General features: G+C 33.3%; 1 protein-coding gene and 1 long non-coding RNA gene across 2 annotated transcripts; both read right to left on the bottom strand.

Moving 5' to 3' along the window:
• Nucleotides 1–2,181: 2,181 nt before the first annotated feature.
• On the bottom strand, nucleotides 2,182–13,126 carry LOC120267467 (WD repeat-containing protein 75-like). The gene is given in 17 exon segments (XM_039275140.1): nucleotides 2,182–2,777; nucleotides 2,928–3,120; nucleotides 3,337–3,482; nucleotides 3,975–4,107; nucleotides 4,214–4,343; nucleotides 6,011–6,096; nucleotides 6,176–6,254; nucleotides 6,898–7,064; nucleotides 9,118–9,162; nucleotides 9,294–9,434; nucleotides 9,558–9,584; nucleotides 9,586–9,636; nucleotides 9,784–9,902; nucleotides 10,199–10,607; nucleotides 10,849–11,025; nucleotides 12,579–12,764; nucleotides 12,907–13,126. Coding segments are annotated over 17 exon segments (2,415 nt in total). The 5' UTR covers nucleotides 13,027–13,126; the 3' UTR covers nucleotides 2,182–2,571.
• Nucleotides 13,127–14,133: 1,007 nt separating this feature from the next.
• Nucleotides 14,134–15,705, bottom strand: LOC120266639. Its single transcript, XR_005538216.1, has 2 exons — nucleotides 15,621–15,705; nucleotides 14,134–14,480 (listed from the first exon to the last, which is right to left on the bottom strand). It is a non-coding gene; the product is annotated as an uncharacterized LOC120266639 (long non-coding RNA).
• Nucleotides 15,706–22,023: the final 6,318 nt, after the last annotated feature.

The following is a 22,023-nucleotide window of genomic DNA, read 5'->3' as shown; positions in this document are numbered from 1 at the left end:
CCATGATTGCTGAAAATTCTAAAATAATGAAAACTTAGTAGCAAACTTAGTATGAATAACTTCATACATTATTAAAACGCACTGGCTAATGATAGACTCAGTGATTTGATATTTTATGAGATTTTACCATCCGAGCATCTATATGACATGTAGTTTGTTGGCAATTACAAAGAAGCTCTGCAGACCTTATTTTTAATTATTATTCTTATATTGACTTTTACACATGTTGAACGGTCTCTGAATTATAGCAGGGATGGATTCTTATCTTGAAGCAAACGTGGGGCGACCAGAATTTAAGGATTCTTTCTCTTTGGTTAGTACCTTTTTTTATGCTTTCCATGACAGTATCCTTTTAAGAGAAGTTCTAATGAATGCTTGGTGTATTTTCTGATTGAAATTAAATGTGGAACAGTTACAGCTGTGTTTTAGTTCATTTCGTCGATTCAGATTCTGAAAAATAGACTTGCATTCTGTGACCTATTTTCTTGTTTCATATCAGATCTAGGGTCTAATTCTCACATAAACAATCCAGTCCGGAATCCAAGTGTCATTACTTCATTTAAATACTGTTATGTTTCTTGCTTCACTTCTGAGTATGCAGGTGGGCAATTGCATTTGCTGGCATGTCATTAGTACAAAATTATGGGACAAATCTCTTCGATGCCGTCGACCCAAAGTCAAAATACAACGGACAAATTCTGGCCATATCTCAGGCGGCTGGGAGTCTCGGAGCTTATTGCGCCATTTATATTGAAGACTTTGCCAGTAAATCTGGCTTGTCCATATATGTGATTGGATCAACAGTGATGGGATTAATATGCACATGCATGGGAATCATTCCTAATATTTGGACAGACTACTTTTTATATGTGCTCATCTCCGGGATTTACCAGACTCTCTCTTGCCTTCTGAGTGTGCAATGTGGCCGACTGTTGTCAAACGGGCAATTCATTCTCTTGTTCTCCGTTAACAATTTTGCCGGACTTCTTATTGAAACATTACTTCAGGCAGCTGTTGTGAGTATATCTCAACAAAATGAAACTTCAATTTTTTTCACATTAAGTATCATCTTAATTGATCTTGAATTGTTAATAGGTGTTTGTCATGTTTATGATTTTTCTTTGGATCATAATACTTAATTCATTTTGTTGCAACTTGTGTCATTTTGTTCTGCAGGAAGTATCAGGACTGTCGATATTTGCACAATTCATATCTTTTGCCATATTTTTCTTTGTGGCTACAATTGCATTTGTCGGAGTTTCCTTCATTAATTTCAGGCAAAGGAAATTGACCGCATTCTCTAATTTAGACAGTGAAGCAGAACGTCTAATTGCCAAATAGATCTCTCTCTTTGGTTGGTGTTCATATAACTTATTCATGTTGTAATAAACATTGGGGAATCCATGTATTGTAATAGTCTAAGAAAAAACATCAAAAGAGAAAAATGATCATAATTTGTTTTTCTTGCATGAACTGTAAATTCAACTGTCTTTACTTCTGTCATGAAATTATGAATAAATCTTTCTTTTCTTCCCTGCCAAGTGAAAATTCTTTTTTATTTTCATGATGGATATCGCGATCATATGTATTTGAGATTTTGATCTAATTCTTTTGTCACTTCTTTTTGGTTACTGCATTTTTTTATTGTTTTTTTTTAAATCCTAAAACTATACATATATCTGCACAAATTTACTTTATTATATAATATATATATATATATGAATTTACATCCTCTATGGACGTCTATAGACGTCTATAGATACCATAATATTTATAGATGTCTAATTATTAGCCGTTGGATTACGATCCAACGATCAACATTGATAAATAATATTACTCTTTATTATATTGTTCTAAATAATAATATTGTATATGTTACTGTAGTAACTATTGTTCATCTAATAGACATTTATAGATTTCTAATCTATATAAACGGCATATTATATTGGTATTTTAAAGAATTTTCACAAACATATACATAAAATCCTATTTATTTATTTATCTATCTTGCAATTTCCTGTTCCCGTAAATGAAAATAATCCTCTGCCACAAGATAATTACAACGGAATTTAAATAGACAATTTATATAAAAAAATAAAAATTTAGACACCTCAGTTTCTCTGATAAAGAAAAGTTAAATCATGAACTTGTGAATAAAAACCTTTAAAAAAACAGATAATATTGATGATACATATGATATGTATGAAAAAAATAAAGACATCCAAACTGATACAGCGCTGGACACACTAAAACAAAAAGCATACCTCAACACAAAAATACAGTACTAATGTGGGAGTAAGCACACTTGTAAATGTTAACTAAAAAAAAACAAGAAAAATACTAGAACACAAAATCCCAACCTTAACCTAATTGGGCAAAGACAAAAATTTCCGAGCACAAAGGAGCCTCAGATTTTGAGAATTATATTCAGAATACAACGACAAGATAAATAACCTTTCATTTGCTCGGCTTTTAATTTCATCTCATCGGCATCACAACAGCATTCTGTGATTCCTTTCTAATGGTGAAGTACAATTGGATGAGCCATGTTACCGGTTCCTTGGAACAATATCACTCTTTTAGTGTTGTGTTTCTTTCGAGTATGGATTCCAGAAAAGTCGAACAAAGTTTGGTGAGGGGTGGAAGAACATGTGATGGTCCACTGAATATTGTTTCCCATGGTCTATCAGATGGAGCAAAAGGAATTTCCGGTATCTGATCTTTCTTCAGATCAAATTCGGGTAATTCACCGTAAATCGATTCATATCCAAACCTCACTGCACAGAACACGAAAGTAATATATGAGATAAACTTATATGTATATCAAACAACTTCATCCATGGTCTAACTAAAAGGTAGGATTTACCGAGTAATATACTTAACAAGAATATATATATATATATATATATACTTGTATATACCCTTACTTGGTTCTTCTGCGGCAGTGGGGTTTTTCCGATGCAGTCTTCCTATCTGACTTTGATTACCATGAGGATCAAATACTTCAAATTCATGATCACCATTTACATAGACGAGCAATGGAGAATTTCTTCGCTCTGTAACATTTGGGTCTTGAGGAAACAGATTGGACGATAGAAAAGTAAGATTGCCTCCCCTTGCCTAAATCGATGGAAGTGAAATATAAGCACAATTTATAAACAAGATTGCAAATGCTTTATGCTTTACTATTATCTTTTGTATTCTAAATTACTATTTAAATAATCGACAAATATAACATAAATAATAGAGAAATTGGAACTATAAGCAAAGCATTAAAATAAATTTTCAGTCATGTGGTACTCAGAGACAGTGAACTCAAAATGTGAAGAAATATACCTTCTTGACCGACCAAGTGGACATCGGAACTAGATCATCAACTTCAAATAATAAGATTATTCCATCTTGTTCTCTTGCATTGGCCTCCCGTGTCGGACATGCTAGGACAGCAAATTTAGATCCATCTCCACCAGAGGCTGCTACAGCTGCATGAGTTACAGTGTCTTGAGTATCACTTCAAATATAGTAAGAGCTATTTATCTGGATATCATATATGTAGGGCGAAAATAAAAGACAAGGAAATTTTTTAATGGCAAGATAAATCATAAGGATAATCCAAGGTTCGGCTTTATCAGGTGGAAATCACTGTGTTGAAGTCATGGGAAATTGCCGCAATAATACGGAGTAATACTTGTTAGAGAAGATATTCACCCTAAGTGTTCAAGGTCAGAAGTCTATGGTAACAATATTTTACTTCATTGGCATAAAACAAATGTCAATCTAAGGAACCGGTGAATAAATTATTCCGTACTAAAGGAGATACATCGAATTTATCAGAGTAGAATTTGAGGAAAGGCACATGCTTAATATAATAAGTTGATATTCAAAAGAGATGATTCCTAAAGCTAAGGAAAAATCTACAAAAAGGTTGCAAGATTAAATATCACAAGTTAATTCAGGGAGAAGAATAAGGATACCTTCTACAGAAAGCATGTAAGACCAATGCATTGATAGCTTAGGTAAATTCCATACAGCTAACTGTGGCCTTGAGCCCCGGGAAACTGAAATCAAATATTCCAAGTCCCCAACAAAAGAAAGCGCTACAATTGGCTGCAAAATGAAACAAATGGTATCAATTTATTCATAACCTATAAGAAAATTGATGGCTTTTTAAAAATGAAAATTCTCAACTAAAGATTACAATTGCAAAACTCACAGTAAACGAATCTCCTATTACAGCAACAAGAGCATTTGTATCAGGGTCCCACAAAGTAACAACAGTTTCTGCTGCAACAGCTAAGACAGATCCATCAGAAGAAAATGCGGCAGCAGTCATTGGCCTTTTCCTGGACAAACCAGTTTCCATTTAATACACCACATACAGACTAACATATGCAACACTGAGGATAAGAAACATAAACAAAATAACCTTCTCGAAATGAGAACCATTTCTTGCCAAAGCAGGAGATTAATAAGTTGAAGTTAACTTCAAAAACCAATGCAAGTAATATATTGCCCTGAGGCTAGCTTCTGAAAACAAACAATATCATCCACTGATGATTCAAATTTTAACAAATCAAACGCAGGTAGACACAAACAAAATGAATTGTGTATGTTGACCATAACAAATTAAGGGAGGAAACAAGATAAACTTCAATCCGGATATAAAACATAAGTGACTATGTTCCAGGTTTTAATGAACGATGGGTTGTCAGTAAAAGAATTTTGTAAAAACTATAAGCAAGCTATACATCGGTATCCCAATGCTAGCAGGGGGGAAGACTTTGGTCATGCAAAATAATGCATATGATCTGTCACAACAATATTGCCTCTGACACAAAGTAACAAACATCAGAACAGATTACTCTTCTTCAATAAATCCAACTTAATGCTTGAATGATTGATTTATTATAGAAATCATGAAATAATATATATGTCCAATCAATGTAGAACCCATTGCAGGTTCAAAAACATTGGCAGACTGCTTCACCATAGCTAAATGCTTCAGGACATACATGGGCTGCCATTATGCCAATGTGCCTTGTTGCAGCTTCCAAGAAAAGCATCACACATAAACTCCAAAATCTTGCATATTTTGTGCAAAACTTCATTCAGTTGATTAACAACTTCCAAAACATTTTATCTTCAAACAGTAGCTAATGACTGGAAGTAGGTCCACTCCAACTCGCCTTCTTCACACTTACAAGTTACAAGCATAATCAAAATTTTCCACAAAAAAAAGTCATTCTCATTAACCTTGTTGAAAATTAGTCTACAATCATTTCACCCTTGTAGATCTCAAAGAACCTCTTCGTGCATGCCCGTATGTATATACATGTATACATGTAAATATATCTATACATGATCACTTGAATCATATTGTTTTCAGAAGAACAGGAAGTATGAACATTATAGTATAACAGCTTTCTAGGGAAATAGAGGTGTAGACAAGGGATTTAAATCATATTAAAATTTATATTAAAAACAAAATGCCTAGAATATGAAAAGTCACAAAATTAAATAAGGGTTAAAAAGATTTATGAAGTTTATAAGCATGAGAGAGGATAAAGCAGATTCATAAAATAAAAGAGTGAGATCAATGATTGAAAGAAAAACTAAGATGTGTTAAAAGCAAATATATGATCACAGATAGGGCAGGAGATCCAAACATGTCCCCCATGTATCACCACATATTCGAAGAGAAGGTTGTATCCCAGAATTGAGGCGTAATTTTCCCCAAATTTCTATGCAAATGGTTAGCAATTTCCCTCCAAAACAATTTTGAGAAAAAAAAAATCATCACTTAATTGCTAAGTTGCGTCAATCAATGAAAAAACAAAAGAACAAAAACCAACAAAAACACAAACAAAAGCTATGCAACATTGAAGTTCTAAAGTACTGCTTACAATCTTGCTTCTCAAAACAGGATTAGCAATGCCAACTAATAAAAGAAAAACAAATTAATGCAATTTTGAATCTAATTCATTCTCGCAAATTTGAAACAAACACATACTTGTATGCACCAACAGATCTACAGCGCCAGCCTGATTTCTGAAGAATTTGATCTTTACGTTGAACACCAGAACTATTAACCCAGATCTGTAACATATAAAAAGTAAAGCAAAACTGCACATACGGGTAAAGGCAAGTGGTACTAGGACCTTCACATGAAGCCTACCTTAAAATCACCACCAAAAGAAGAGGTGACAGCCATACAATTGTCAGGACGGAATGCAAGAGCAGAAATTCCAGCTTCGCTGAAATGTGAAAGGAAAAAGATAATATATAAATTTTATGCAAATGTTATTGAACATAGTTTACTACCATTGAGTTACAATAGTAGCAACATACATGCACATTTTGGCTAATGAAATTAAGACTCTTAATAAAGACAACAAAGGAAAATGAACAGAAAAACACATTAGCAAGCATGAACTTATCGGTGCAAAAGAAGGTAACCTCATAACTAAAATTTTATCAATTTCACAAAAAATGGATAAATGATGCAAGAATATATAAACCAGAGACCTAAACCATGCTAATACAAAACCAACTAAAGAAGTGCCCTTATGCTCATATGTGATATGTATTTCACAATCCATCCTTATTCACCAATATCAAACCAACACATCCAATAAAACCATGCCATTACTTTGTCAAAGAACAGGATATAAAGACATTGGCAAAAAGAATCGATAAATACCAATAAAATAACCTGCTCATCACAGTTATAAAAGAATTCATCACAAACATCTCTATGGTTATTGCTGAAATCATATTAATAAGAACACTTGACAATTGGCATGATCAATCAGCATGAATACCTAATATTGCAATTGCAAAAAGGTATGACAAGCAAGATTTTTATATTGATAAAAGAATTTCTCCATATTTGCCTACCTGTGAGGCTCATAAATAACTGTGGATAGACTGTATTCACCAGTCTTGGATCCCTGTGTCCAAAATTTTAGATTTACAAGTCCGCCAATTCCCTCTTCAGGAAGTTTTACTTCAACAGTAGCCATGATAGAACCATCTCTGGAAAGAGCTATCAATTGAACAACCACCTGTAATAATTAAATGTGAGGAAATGCTAACAAAACTTTCAGGAAAGAAAAAGTTCAAAAGAAAATAAGTGCTAAATGAGGAGAATTAAGAGTACGCTTAAGAGAGAGCAATGTTTACACACTTAGTTCAAATTATTTCACTGAGCTCCTGGACATTATACACAAGCCCCTGTTTCCTTCCCATCAAGTAATGGACTAAATGAAACAGAGCCTAATGCTACATTCTCTTTTAACTAGGGAAGCCAGGCCACTGGAAACAATGTTTAATAAAATTTGGCAGCTATCATTTGGAAAACCTAGACAGTTAGGAACTTCTCAGAAATATTTCTATGATCAATGGCAAGGAATAGAGTTTATTACCAAGCATTGTTTATTCATCGCCTTCTTAATAATACCAGATCAGCATATACTATGCCACTGTAATTTAACTCACAAATTGAGCCCTTGGTTCCAGGACCACATATTCATCAGCCACATTATGTAGTTTACCATAGCATAGAGTCGCTTGACCAATCGAACGGCCTATTTTTATTTTGTAACTATTCTCTTTAATACCTATGAACACTTGATAACTCTTTCTCTAAAATAGAATTAAGTGTATTCGTACTAATTGAAGATTACTAATTTAAAACATATAGTTTGGTCCATGATCTATTTCACATTTTATTTCATTTTTATGGTAATAAGTCAAACAAGTAATTGATCGACACCCACGCTGATAAAATATATTTGTGCAGTACTGGCTTATGTGTAAAATCCAAGGAAATGAAAAATCAGGTTATATTATAGTTTCGTCTACTTAACACAATTTGCATCAAGATCATTTTAAAATAAAATCATTTATGCAAACGTTAAATAAACTAATCCAACAATCATCAAATTCTTTGTTCCTTCCCCATCTGATTTGAATGTCAATCAAATAATTTCTTTTTTTTTCTGATTACTTAGCATCTTGCAATTCAAATTAAATTTTCAAAGTAATTCTTAAAAATAAAATTGAGGCAACACCAATGACAGATGTTTGACAAAATTTTTCGCATAGAAAATGTGCCCATACACACACACACATACACACACAAGGGTAAAAATTGCATATCCTTCTTCTACAAGACAACTAAAAGAATACTTCTATTCTTCTATTTATTACTGGCCAGAACCCCTCCAACTCATAAATAATATTAATGAAATAACTATATGAATTAATAATATTTATTAGAGTAACTAATAGTCCACACTGATTAATTTGAAAAATATGGATTTTGATATATAAGCCAAAGTCTCTTATCCTATCAACTTAGGCTTTTGGGTTGAATTAGCCAATAATATGTTCAATTTGCATAATAACATGGTATCAGAGCGTGGTTCATTTAGTTTGTTTGCAAAGTGACTACTTAAAATAAACTAACACATATCAAGGGGATGTGTTAGAGTAACTAATTGTCCCACGTCAGTTAATTTGGAAAATAAATTTAAACCTAAGTCTTTCATCCTTTCAGCTTAAACTTTGGGTTGAATCAAACCCAAATAATATGTTTGGTTTGCAATAAGCAATATCCACCACGAGTATGAATGTCAATTAGAAGACCATTAGACAACAACAAGCAAAAGTTCCTTTTCCTTGATATGATGTGATAGTATGCATGCACTAAACTAAGTTGACTAACAATAACATCTCTGTCCTTAATGCACTAGTGGCTCCTCATTCAAAATCTGTTGACTATAATCCCTCATCCCTAATCCTTCACATTCCATTGGAATTATGCTCATTCATAAACCACCTAATCTGGCTTTCTAATTCTCTTTTGTACACAACTTAGCTAACTCCTAGTCACACTTCTCAGATTTTCTTGGGCAAAATCCATCATAAAGAGCATAAAAACTGCAGAGATGAATAATCAACCCACATGAATAACATTTGTGATTTCCACAATCAGCCAGAACTGATATATTTTATTCTTGAAACTAGAAGAATTTATTTTATCTGAATACATTATTAACCTCTTCATCGTGGAGATACTATCCAAGTGTCAAATTACAGAGTTTGTGTGCTTACCGTGACATCATCAACAGGTTGATGATTTCTTTCACACACTTGAACCTGCATCAAAAAGAATTGATTACTCTTTTCAAATCCATAAGTTTTAGGAAGTCAAAAAATCATATTAGACATCAATATCTTAGCAAGATTTTGGAGGAGACAATGCTAAGGATGCAGCCTGGATAACAGACCTGTGAAGCCTCTAGGTTGTCAAGCAAGCTAAAGAACTGAATGCAATAGTTTTCAGTCCTGAGACCAACTGACCCAGAAGAGTGATCAAACACAACCCCACCATTTACACCTTCACAAACATCTGGAACTGAAAAAGGGGGCTGAAAACACCATGAATGATATCAGCAAGCAATTCGGTCAGAAGAAGGCATAGCCCATGCCACAGCAAACCCTGATCATATAAAATATTAAAAGAAAAATAGCAGGGCATAAAAACGGCATACCTTAATTCCAGAAATAGACTTTACTAGTATCCACTGAAGGCATTTTTACCAGATGAATTTGATTATCTGCACAAGATATCTGAACATAGGACTATCAGTTGTCTAAAAAATGCAAACTTTTATTAAAAATTGAGGGGCTAAACTTGTTGTGCAATCCAGGAAACACAAGAGCATGAAAAGATATGAGAGGTAATACTAAAATAAACAGAGAAAGAAATTGTCTTACACAAGAAAGAGATGGATCAGAAGAAGCAGAAAAATATAGTAACGGGGATCCTAGTCGTGGCTTGAACTTTTTCTTTCCAGTGTCAAGCTGCCACACCACAAGCACACCTTCTCTTCCACCTGATAAGAAAAAAAAAATGAAGGCAATGTATTGACAACAATTACAAAAGATCTTATTCATACGAGAGAAACAATAAAACAACCAGGTGAATTAGTATTGAAAAGAGGTGTCAAACACAATTCATTTAAGCCCCTTAAAGTTTAATCAAGAAGTGATGTCCTTTAAAGAATCAGTAGAACTTAAGATTTTGATCAATTAACGGAGATTTATGACATTGGCAGGATAAAAAACTAAAAACAAACTATAGCAACTTTAATCTAAAACAAAAATTATTAGTATTATAACAGTTGGATACCTGAATACAAATATGCTCCGTCAGAGGAGAAGAAAAGAAATTTTACTTCACTTGGGTGCCAATGCCATGTCGAACAAGAGTCTGAATCATCATTGCCTCTCACACCAGGCCTTTCTTCATCATTCCTGATCTTTTCTCTACCGTGGGGAAGCAGGCTTTCTGAGAACATCTTCCTTCCAAAGCCTCTCCAAATTAATATTCTTCCCGTAACATCACCCCCAGCTACAATTCTTTCAGTAGGATGAAATGCAAGCGCACTCAAGTTCTTCGTGTGATGCAATTTAATTTTTCTAATCTCGTCATACTTATAATCTTTTAAAGGTACCCGCCATATATGAAGTTTACGCTTATTCCGAATACCTAAAAATTCCCCAGAGTTACTCATAGTGATGCACTCAGGTTTTCGAGTCTACACATAAAAAGAAATGATCAGGAGACCAACATAAAAGAGCTTCCATTTATACTATATGGGCAATCAGACTAGCAGATTTCATGGTTAAATGTTGCCATGTACAATTGCCATACAACCACCAATGTTATTACTAATATTAATAGTAAATATCCTCACTAATAATACACTAATGGTTTACGGGATAATTATGGTCAGAAATTAAATGTTGAAAAATTATTTAGCAGTCATTTAATCACACCTCAGCAAGCAATCCTCCTACACGGCGTGCATTGCGTAAGTTGAAAATTTGAATCTGCCCCACCAATGCTTTTTGCTGGTCAGCTGATTTACTAGTATCCTCAACTGAAAGGAATGCATAAAGGCTGGAGGATTTCTCATTGCTCTGAACTATGGCATTTGGCATATTTGGAATCACCTGCAACAATATGATGTGTAGAAATGGAAAGTCAAACAGCAGGAAAGAACCATAAAGCAAGAAGAAACTTCCAACTATGTAATCAGTTGCTTTGGAAGACATCAGCATGGTATTCAAGTTTTGTGATCATTAAGCAGTGAAGGTTCAACCCACCAGAAGTGAGAAGGGTTATTGGGTATTAGATGGTTGCTTATGAGAACTATATGAGATAAATTGCAACCCAAACTTGTACTCAACAAAGGAAAAAACAATAATTCATTTGATTGATTAATACAAATTGATTAAAAAAAAAAAGGAAGCACCAAAAGGTATTGTTGGTGAATTTACTTTTCTTCAAATGTGATATCAGGATGTGAACAAAGTAGAGTTTAAAAGTCAATATTTCAAAAACCAATATTTGAATTGACTTTCAAAATGTAAACAGCTTTCTCTAGGATCATAACTCGAGGAATAAGATGTTACTAGGCTACCATACTAAACAGACTTTCTCTGTAGTGGTTAGTGGCCTAAATGATTTGATCAAGTAGCATCAGAGTTGACTTATAGGTGAATATTTTTACACTTGATCAGACGATTCCACAGATTTAACCAAATAAGGTCAGAACTGAGTAGTATTGGTTGAAATTGTTCTAGGATACAAAAGATATACATCTCAAGTGGATGCATAGACTTGTGATCACTAAAATTCCACAACTCACTTGATTAATATCCTTTCTTTGAACTTAATTCTTTCGCTGTTTCATGGTATTTGGAAGATATCACATTTAACAAAACATGCTCATCCGTCATTTACTTCTTTTTATTCCACAAATAGAATTTACAAATTCTGCATTCTCTAAAAAAAAGCAATAGGCCCATACTAAATAAAAGAAGGCTTAATTTAATTAAGCCACACTAAACAACTATATTAGATCTTTCTTCTACTTACAATCACTATAAATAATGCTCTGGTTGAATTCATAATTCATATAATCATGATTTACCAACATTTGCTTAACACATAAAAAAGTTTACTAAACTTACAAAAATAAAGGAGGCACTAAATGAACTAAAAATAAAGATATACGGCTGTAATGATAAAATTTAAGTAAAATTAAAAACTTGAATACCATTTAGCCTAATTTCCAATTTAATTCGATTGGTAGAAAATGGATCAAGGGCTTCATATCAAGTAGCATGCCTGTTAAGTGAAAATCAATCGGATTTGACAAACAAGAAATACAACCAAAATATTTGATCCAAAAACTAGAACCAATGTTCTATGGACTAACATATTTTCAGTTTTACTTTGCATTGTTTACAAACAAGCAGAAAATGAAACAAATTCAATAGTAAGAAGAGCAAAACAGAGAGCACAGGTAAGAGGTATAATTCAAACATCTCCAAATCACAGATAATCTACAAAGTTGGCAACAATTTCACAGAAACCAACTTATAAACAATCTTAAGCATGAAATCCATATATATATATATATATATATATATATACAAGAAAATTGATTTTTAAGGCAGCAACATTATCAGAAAGAGAATGAGAGTGCACAAAGACATACCATGGACCAGATGGGAAGCTGAACATTGACCTTCTTCACTAATTCCGAAGCAGCAAAATCCCAATAACAAACATTTCCATCCAGCGACGAAGTCCAGCAGAAAGACATGAACTTACTCGCAGGCCCGGTAACAGGAACAACGACAACAGAAGTCACCCGGTCCGTATGACCCTCCAATTCCGTAACCTATTGCACCACGACAAAGATTTCAAGCGAAAACACAACCAAGATGAGATTTTGGCAGCTGAAAACTTCACTTTTGCACATTAATTTTCATTAAAATAAATCCATAAAGCAAAAGAACATCCAAAAAATTGGCATGTTAAACCTGGAGGCCTGTGGAGGTACTAAACACGGAGACGGTGGCGCGAGTGCAAACGAGGAGCTTTTTGCCATCGTTTGAGAAGGCCGGCGGCGAGGATACGAAGCTCTGGCCGCCGGTGATCATGGCTTCGTGAAATCACCAGGGTAGAGAGAGGAATAGCAGCGATTGAGTTCTAGGGTTTAAGAGAAATTTCGGAAGAGCAGGCAATTAGGGTTTTGGGCCGTTTGGATTTTGGACTAGGATAGCTTAAGATGATCCCAATGAGGAGTATATCGGAAGGATGTACTGCAAATTATTTACTAATCCCTGTGATTTTTTAACATAGTAATTAATCCCTGTATTGAATTTAATTACCCTTTGATCCCTTTTTTATTGTTCTATTTCTTTTAATTTCTTGTTTAGTATTTTTTTTTTCTGTTATTATTGCAGCACATCATTTTATCATAAAAAAATAAATAAATATCAATATTAAATAATTAATATTTAATATTAAAATCTCATTTTATCACCATCAAGCATTGCTGCCATTGCATCATATCATTTATCATAAAAAATAAAAAATAAAAAATAACAATAACAACATCATATAATTATTTTTTTTTTAAAAGATCAGGGAGGGATGTTCGTTCCACTGGCCGCAAGTTCATATTTTCCTAAACCACACTGCACATTTATTAAATTAGCATTTTTAATTCTTTGGGTATCTCTTTTTAGAATAAATATTTTTTTACTTCCGAGGGGTCTTTTTTATCCAAATAACTATAATTATAAAATCTTTTTATTAAAATATATCGTTAATTTTAAAAACAAATTATTTAAAAACAAATTTACCTGTCTAAAAGATCATTTGTGTAAAGAATAACTTTAAAAGGGAAAGAGTAAAACCTTTCAAAATAAATTTTTAATTTTGAAAAACAAATGAATAGTAATAAACCATGTCAATTCTTAATTTTAATTCTAAACTCATAGTATAATAAGAAGAAGAAACAACAAAACAAACAAACATCTACATCACCAATTTTTAATAATTTATAAATTATTTTTCCAAGTAATTGATAAGTTTGGACACACGTCCAACCATAGTAATAATTAAGTAATTATCACTACCTGCTTAAATAACAAACCATAGTAATGCTCCCATGCTCCCATCATCAAGAAGCACATTGGCACATTGCTGAAGAATGCCAAGATCATTGATAAACAAAAATAACAGTAAATCAGAAAGAGATCTAGCAGCTTAAAAACCAGGATCATTGCAAAGTTAATGTTCATAAGTGTAGCACAAAAAATAGGTCTGAACATAACGCAGTCGAACAGAATTAGGGAAGAAGTTGAGCAGAACAAAAAACTTAACCAACAATGAGTTCTCTAACTTAAAAAGACAAAGAACTAATCAATCCAGTGTGGGAGAATGCACTACTCCAAGCATACACTGCCAAGGCTTGCTCAATAGTCTTAAGCAAACGAATGACCGATATGACAAAGTGAAGTCCAACCTCGCCTTCAACTGGTTACTTGGATCTCTGCCTCATCTTTCGGCGCTTCCTCTTGAGCCTCCTCATACGCTTCTTCTTCCACTGAACCAAGACAAAATAAATTTTGAACAATGCTAAACATAAAATTGTGAAACTCAATCTTAAGAGTCATTAAGTCATTAGTTAAGGCCACAGTACTCTGTTCTAATTATCAAACCACCATTTTCTAATGAAATTGTATCACTTGCTTGAGGATAGGCTATCGCATACGATAAATGTTATATTCTATTTCAACATGTAATTAGATCAATGTTTCAATTGGCAAAAGACAAACAAGACCAAATGAACCAGTCTATACACCCTATGCTTGATTGCAATAAGAAAAATTATATGAGACAAACAATAAAAACACAAGACAACAAAAAAACTTTCATTAAATAGTTTTAAGTCACACCTCCTACCAATTTCAAGCTTTCCTGCGCTCTGATAAATTTTTCATCAGACTCATTCATCCTTTCCTTAAAATATATATGTATAACCTTTCCAAACAAATGACCAAAATACAATCCCCTACAAACTTATGCTTATACTGAGAACTTATAATTCTGACACAAGTTGCAAGAAGATAAACCCTCTTTGATTCTCTTGGACAGCATTTCCAAGCTACATTCACAACAACTAACACAAGTGGATGTCATGGCTTTAAAATTAGCATAAACAAGATTGCTTTAGAGGTCCATTTGGAGAAATTAAAGTTTTAACACTACAATTTCCATGCATTGAAGTTATTCATAAAAATTTTAAAAAATACAAATCTTTTACAAATAAACCACCAAATATGGAGAGAGAAAAAGAAAACAAATCAATCTGAAAACAGGCCAAGAGACTAAATCTCACAAAAAAAAATCAAGGAAATAAACTTTAATGAGAATGCACAGCATAACAATAGATTCCCAAGATGTCACTTTTAAGATAAAATAAAAAACCTCAAGATTTACAACTATGGAAAATCCCTATTATTTCAACCAACAATCAGACCGAAAGATTATGCAAACAACGAGAACAAATTCAAAAACATAAGCAAAACAAGGAGCAATACAGCATCAATTCATGGCATATTATGTTCTTCGAGTCATAAATCACAAACAACAACGAGATTAAACAAAGAAAAAGCTCCAAAAAAAAAGGCTCATATCTGATCCAAAATCATCACTTTCAACGAGAAAACACAATGAATCTCACCTTCGCCCTCATCCTCTAGCCCTCGCTCTCGATCAGCAGCCTCCCTCGGAGAAAAGATAAACTAGGGTTTAGAAGCACGGCGAAGAACTAGGGCTTATATATATTGATGATGAGCTTCAGATGGACGGTTGAGATTTGATTGAGATTTTTTAGATCCTGACCGTCTGATTCATTGATCTTGATCCACTGTGGTCATATTCACTAAAAAACCCTTGAGAAAGTTGCCATTTTCATTTCTACCCCTTTTAAATGATGTGATTGGTTGTTGCTGCTGTAGTTTAAAAACGTTTTTAACATCCAAACCACTTTAAAAAAAAAACTAATTTTCTTTATCTAGAAAAAAAAAATCTAATTTGAAATTTTTAGAGCATAATAAAACCCCGTTTTAGACCTTTAGGTTTATTAAAAATATATATAGAGAGAAAAGATCAACTATTAACCTGCGATTGAGTACGATGAAGCTATGGAGAGAGAAAAAAGAGCAGAAAGGATTGATTTGGGGTGTTTTTAGTTTTTTTTAGTTTAGTTGTAGATGATAATAGATTATACATTTTGGATTGATATGATTTGTTTAAAGATCGCGTCTTTGAAAATTAATTAGACAGTTCAAATTAAAATATTATGCATCTTATATTTCACTGTGCTATTATTTATAAGCACAGTAATACATAGTAATTCAGATCGTTGGTTGACGATCCAACAACTAAGAACTTAACTTGCCCAGATTTTTAAATCGAGTACCTCTCATGGATGATACAGACTCACAGAGCACACACACATATATATATATATATATACTAAAAAGAGCTATAATGCTCTTAGGAATAATTATTTTATAGAGTATTATTTATTTATTGGTAAATAAATAATTTATTACTTTTCATAAAAAGAATATTTATTAATTTAGATAAAAATTTTATATTTTATACAAAAATAAGACAAATGAAAACACAGAGACCAAAAGGAATAACTTACAAATGAAGAGATTATTCCAGAGATAATGAATACGCAAGTTGATAATGATCAAGATTCAATAATAGTTGTGTTTTACCAATTATTTCTTTCAAAGAGATTTTTCTAACAACAAAAATCTTAAACAAAAACTTTGGGCAATATAAGAAATTGATACTAAATATAGTATGTCCTTCACAAAAAAAAAAATATGTTGATAAGATTAAATTTAGCTAATAAACAAAGAAGAAATAAATGACTTTAAATGCACATTTTAGAAAATTATTGTACTTTGTCTTGGTTTAGACCTCAGGCCTCTTTAGATTCTTGTGAATGCATTAAGGGGTAAAATAGTCATTTATCACTAATGGTATGGTATCCTGTCCTGATTTTCGACCTTGGGCCTTTTTTTAGATTCTTTTGAATGCATTAGGGGTAAAATGGTCATTTCGCACTAGTGGCATCCTTGCATGATTGCACAGTAGGTTTTGTGAAAACCAGGGGCAAAATAATCATTTGGACCATTTTTCTTCTACTTTCTATTATTAAGGGCATTTTGGTCATTTCCCTTTTATCTTAAGAAAAAATGAAAATGAGAGGATAAGAGTGCACCTTATCTTTTCTCTCATCTCTTTCTTTCTTCTTTGTTTTCATTTCTTCTTCATTCAGCCGATCACCCTTCTTTGAAAAATACTTCCTTCGGCGAGCTTTTCGATAAATCAACACTTCTACTCTCTTCCTCTCATTCTCTTGGTAAGGCTTCGATCCAAGGTTTTTTCTTTGTATTTTCTTCGCATTTAATCGCTGAAAAATCTTTGAAATCCTGAAATAAACCTTGGTTTGAGTTGATTTTCAGGCTCAAATCGAAGAAGCGTGTGGGATGGTTCATTTGTGTGTATGTTTGTAAAGAAATTTCATGATTTAATGTTGTAAATCGACAAGAAACCATTGTTTAAGAGTCGGGTTTATCAGATAGCAGATTCAAGCAATCCCCAGTCTACTGTGAGCACCAAAAACTTTGGCCTTTTCTTGTATTTCTTTGGTCCAAATCGAGCATTTTCTTACTTGGAATCCATTGGAACTAGTTTTACTTTTCGATTTGAGGATCGCTTTTGGTTCAAAATAATGTCGCTTTTTCCTTTAAAACGCCAAAGTTACATGTTCGACATGTAACAACGCATTCAATGCATCTTTTGTTTTCATTCTTTGTGTTCATTGGTTATGGGATTCCCTACTTGATTATAGGTGGCGAAGGATCCTCCCAGGGAAAGTAAATCGTCGATCCGTGGAGCGATCTCAGCCGAGGCGTATAGTTTTAGTGAGTGGTTTAATTAGTAATGCGTATATTTAATAAAGTATTATAGTATTTATTTATGTGTTTCATACATAAAATTTGATATATATATATATATATAGATTTTTGAGCATGGAGTTATTCGCCAAAATGATTCCAAAGATATACGTATCTTATGTTATCTGAAAAGAAACATGTTTTACATGTATATGTATTACATGCAAACGGAATATGGTTTTAATGTACATCATATTTAACTATTGTGTGGTGGATTCCTCGAGTTGGAATTGGAAAGAATTGCATTTGTTGCATTTGGATTTTTGATGATGATCAGGACTTTAGTTCTGGCATCAATGGTAGTGTGGTTCCACCGTCCCGACCTAATGGGAGGCGGGCGTGGTTAACCCCGAGTTTACTCTGGTCAAGAGGTGCAGGCGAGCCATCGATGGATCTTTTATGTGAGAAACCCTCGGTCATCACACGGGGATCTTAGTGGCCGACACCAAGGAATCGACGATTTTGAATTCAGAAAAGTCTTAAAACTTACCTGGGTGGTCCGGTAAGCTAGTCGCCACCACGATTTGCTTTGGGAAATGTCGAGGCCCGGCTTGTATTTTGAGCTGTTCAATATGTTGGAAAAATGTGACTTACCCGTACTATGTTATAAATCGTTTTGATCTCTCGTTATCTGTTGAATACTTTGGAAACTTCTTTTATATGTTATTATTATTGTGATAATTACTATTTGAAATCCCTTATTACTACTGTTATATATATGCTTATCACTACTCACCTGGGTAACATCCCATACTCACCACTCTTTTCTTTCTCGATCGCTGACGTTGGACTCGATTATGCTCTGCAGTGTGAGAAACTGACCTACCTTTCTCTTTGTCTAAATTAGTTGGCAAGATGCATGTAAACTTATAGATCCATCCGCTTTCAAACTCTTTTGCTCACGATTTTGTATTTGTACTTTCTCGATCGTAGTTGGAACCCCGATAGTTCTCGTTCGTTGTTATTGGTTTCTTCTTTGGGTAAGTTGTATTAGCATGTTTGCTTTAAGCCTTCACGCGACCAGGAGGTGGGCTCGTTGTAGGGTCCCACTCCTTGTTGTCGTGGTGATTGCCACGTGCCCCCGTACTAGGGCTCGGGCGTGACAAATGGCATCCTCGCATGATCGCATGTAGCTATGTGTGAGAATTAGCCAAAAACCAAGGGCAATTCATCTTTTGACCATTTTCATTTTATTATCTCAATAGGAGAGCAAATTGGCCATTTTCTCCTGTATATTAAAAAAAAAAAGAAAAAGGATAAAGTTAAAGCAAACATGGCTTTTTCCTTCTCTCTTCTCTCTCTTCCTTCGCTTCGCCGAGCACCCTAAAACCATAGAGAATTTTTTCGTCGACTTTTCCGTGAACCAAGCATCCATTCTTTTTCCTCTTTTACTTGTGAATACAGATCAGAGCTTCGATCGAGGTTTTCTCTTCCGTATTTCTCTCATATTTTTCTTGTTTTTGAAAATCTTTGAAAACTTAGAAATACATCATGATTGAGTTGTTTGTAGGCTCAAATCGAAGCCAATATCATTGTTATTCATTTGTGTGAATGCATGTGATTTCTTGATTAGATGATGTAAATTGGGAGAAAATCTTTTGTGCAAGGGCGATTTCTATGTAGCAATCATGAGATTCTCGTAGTATCGAAAATTTTTGACCTTTTTGTGTGTTTCTTTGGTCCAAATCGAAGCCCTTCTTACTTGGAATTCATTGGAACTAGTTTTACTCCAGTTTAAGATCATTTGGGTTCAAAATGATGTGGCTTTGCCCTAAAAGCCTAGAGTTACATGTTCGACATGAACATTTGCATTTGCATGCATTTTTAGTTTTTCATTCTTGTGTTCATTGGTTCTTGGATTCCCCTAGTTTGTATCTAGGTGGCGAAAGTATCCTCCAAGGGAAAAAATCATTGACGATGGAGTGCTCCTCGAGGCGAGACGACTAGTTCGGTGAGTGATTGAATTCGTAATTGCATAGATTTAATAAGAGTATTACAGTATTTCTTTATGTGTTTTATAATATAAATTTGATAATAAATCAAATTTCATTTGATATATATATATATATATATATGAGGGATGATTTTTGGAATGGTTAAACCTAGAATACTTATATGTATTTATTTTTGAAAGGAACATGTTTACATGTGTATGTATTTATATGCAAAATGGAATATGGTTTTGATGTACATTTCCGTATTTAAATATTGTATGATGGATTCCTTGAGTTGGAAATTGGAAATAATTTTATTGTTGCATTTGATTTTGATGGTAACTACGGACTTTAGTTTAACACAGCAGTGGGGGTCCCAAGGTCCGGGCTGATGGGAGATAAGCGTGGTTAACCCACGAGTTTATCCTAGTCGAGAGGTGCGTGTGAGCCATTGGCAAGGGTTCTTTTATGTAGAAATCGGGTCACTACAGCGGGATCTCGATGACCAACACCAAGGAAGGCAACATTTTATAGTTTAAATTTTAAAAGGTTTTGAAACACCTTGGTAGTCTTGTAGGTAGTCATGACCCACGATTAGCTTGGGAATTATTTGAGACCAGCCTGTATTTTAAGCTGTGTTCAATGTATTGGAAAATGTTACTTGCTTGTACTATTGATAAATCATTGTGTTATCTGTTAATCTGTTGAATACTGAACTACTTTCATATGTTATTATTATATATTATGGTAATTACAATTTGAAATGCTTTTATTACTATATTATATCTATGTTGTCACCACTCACTTTGGGTAATATCTCTTACTCACAACTCTCCTTTCTTCTTCTCTCGAGTGCGATGTTGGATTTCGTTGTCTTTGGGCGAGCGATAGAGTGACATATCTATTCTTCTTGTCAGGTTAGTTTGCGAGTGTATGTAAACTCTATAGATCCACTAGACTTGCCCTTTTTTATGTATTGTTCTTGTATTTATACTTTCTAGTTGTATTTGAAACCCATGCTTGTACTCTTGTTGTTGATGTTTTTCCTGTATTTAGGGTCCCTCATCGTAAGGGGAACCCTATTATAACTTTATTGTTGATATTGTCTCATACTTTAGTAACTACGATTGCAATGTGCTCGGCTAGGTTCACAGCGTGACAAAATTGTTAAATTTAAAAATAGAAGTAGTCCAAACAAAGCCTTAAATATTATGAATTTCATATAGTATTTTTTCCATGTAATTGATAAATTATTAATTTATATTTTTGGGTTTAGGAATTTATATTCCTTTTTAACTATGCTCAAGATAGGTGGGCGAGCTTTGGGTGGGAGAGAGTTCAAAGGCGGGGTGAAACTAAGAGAGAGAGAGAGAGAGAGAGAGAGGGCTAGCAGGGCTAAAGCCCCCCTTCAATGTCGGCGAGACTACCTTTCAGGAAATATAAGATTTAATGGTTGTGATTTTTTATACTTAAATTAATGTAAAATTTTCGATACATGAATGTAAAATGCGATATAGTTGTGTTTGAGTGGTAAGTGGGTCTAATTATAAACTTTGATTTTTCTTGCATGTTAAATGTGTTGCTTTCGCATTTCATTTTTTTTATTTTAAAAAATTACTGGATTTTAAAATTTTAATAAAAATTTATAAAAAAAAAAATTTAAAACCTTATATACAAAATTTTAGTAATTTAAAAAAAAATTAAATTGATCATGAGGCCCAACAAATATATTATAACATATATATGTATGTTACAATGTATCATATATGTTAAAGTAAAGGAACAAAGGTTTTTATAAACAATAGTTTTGTTGTCTATAGTGAAAGGGATCGATTTTACTATATTTAAAAAAAAATATACAAACTTATGAGATATATATTTATTAGTTGAATTGTTGAAAATCTTATATGTTTGCTATTAGTAATAACAATAAGTTAAACTATACTTCATTTTTTCAATATTTGTATTCAATTTTTTGTTAGATAATCGCATTATTTTTTTATTGAAGATAATTATTTTGTTGGATTTTTTTTTACCCTTTGCCTTTAAGTTTCAACCTCCCTACCATCGAGTCCTGGTTCCGCCACTGGTTCAAGGTTATTCTCAAGTCATTTTACATATCATTCTTGTAGTAAAAAAAAATATGATTTGAGTCACACCAATTTTA

Source organism: Dioscorea cayenensis, chromosome 8 (genome assembly GCF_009730915.1).
Source record: "Dioscorea cayenensis subsp. rotundata cultivar TDr96_F1 chromosome 8, TDr96_F1_v2_PseudoChromosome.rev07_lg8_w22 25.fasta, whole genome shotgun sequence".
Classification (NCBI taxonomy): Eukaryota; Viridiplantae; Streptophyta; class Magnoliopsida; order Dioscoreales; family Dioscoreaceae; genus Dioscorea; species Dioscorea cayenensis.
The sequence above is the reverse complement of the archived record's forward strand: the minus strand, read 5'-3'. Positions and strand labels throughout refer to the sequence as shown.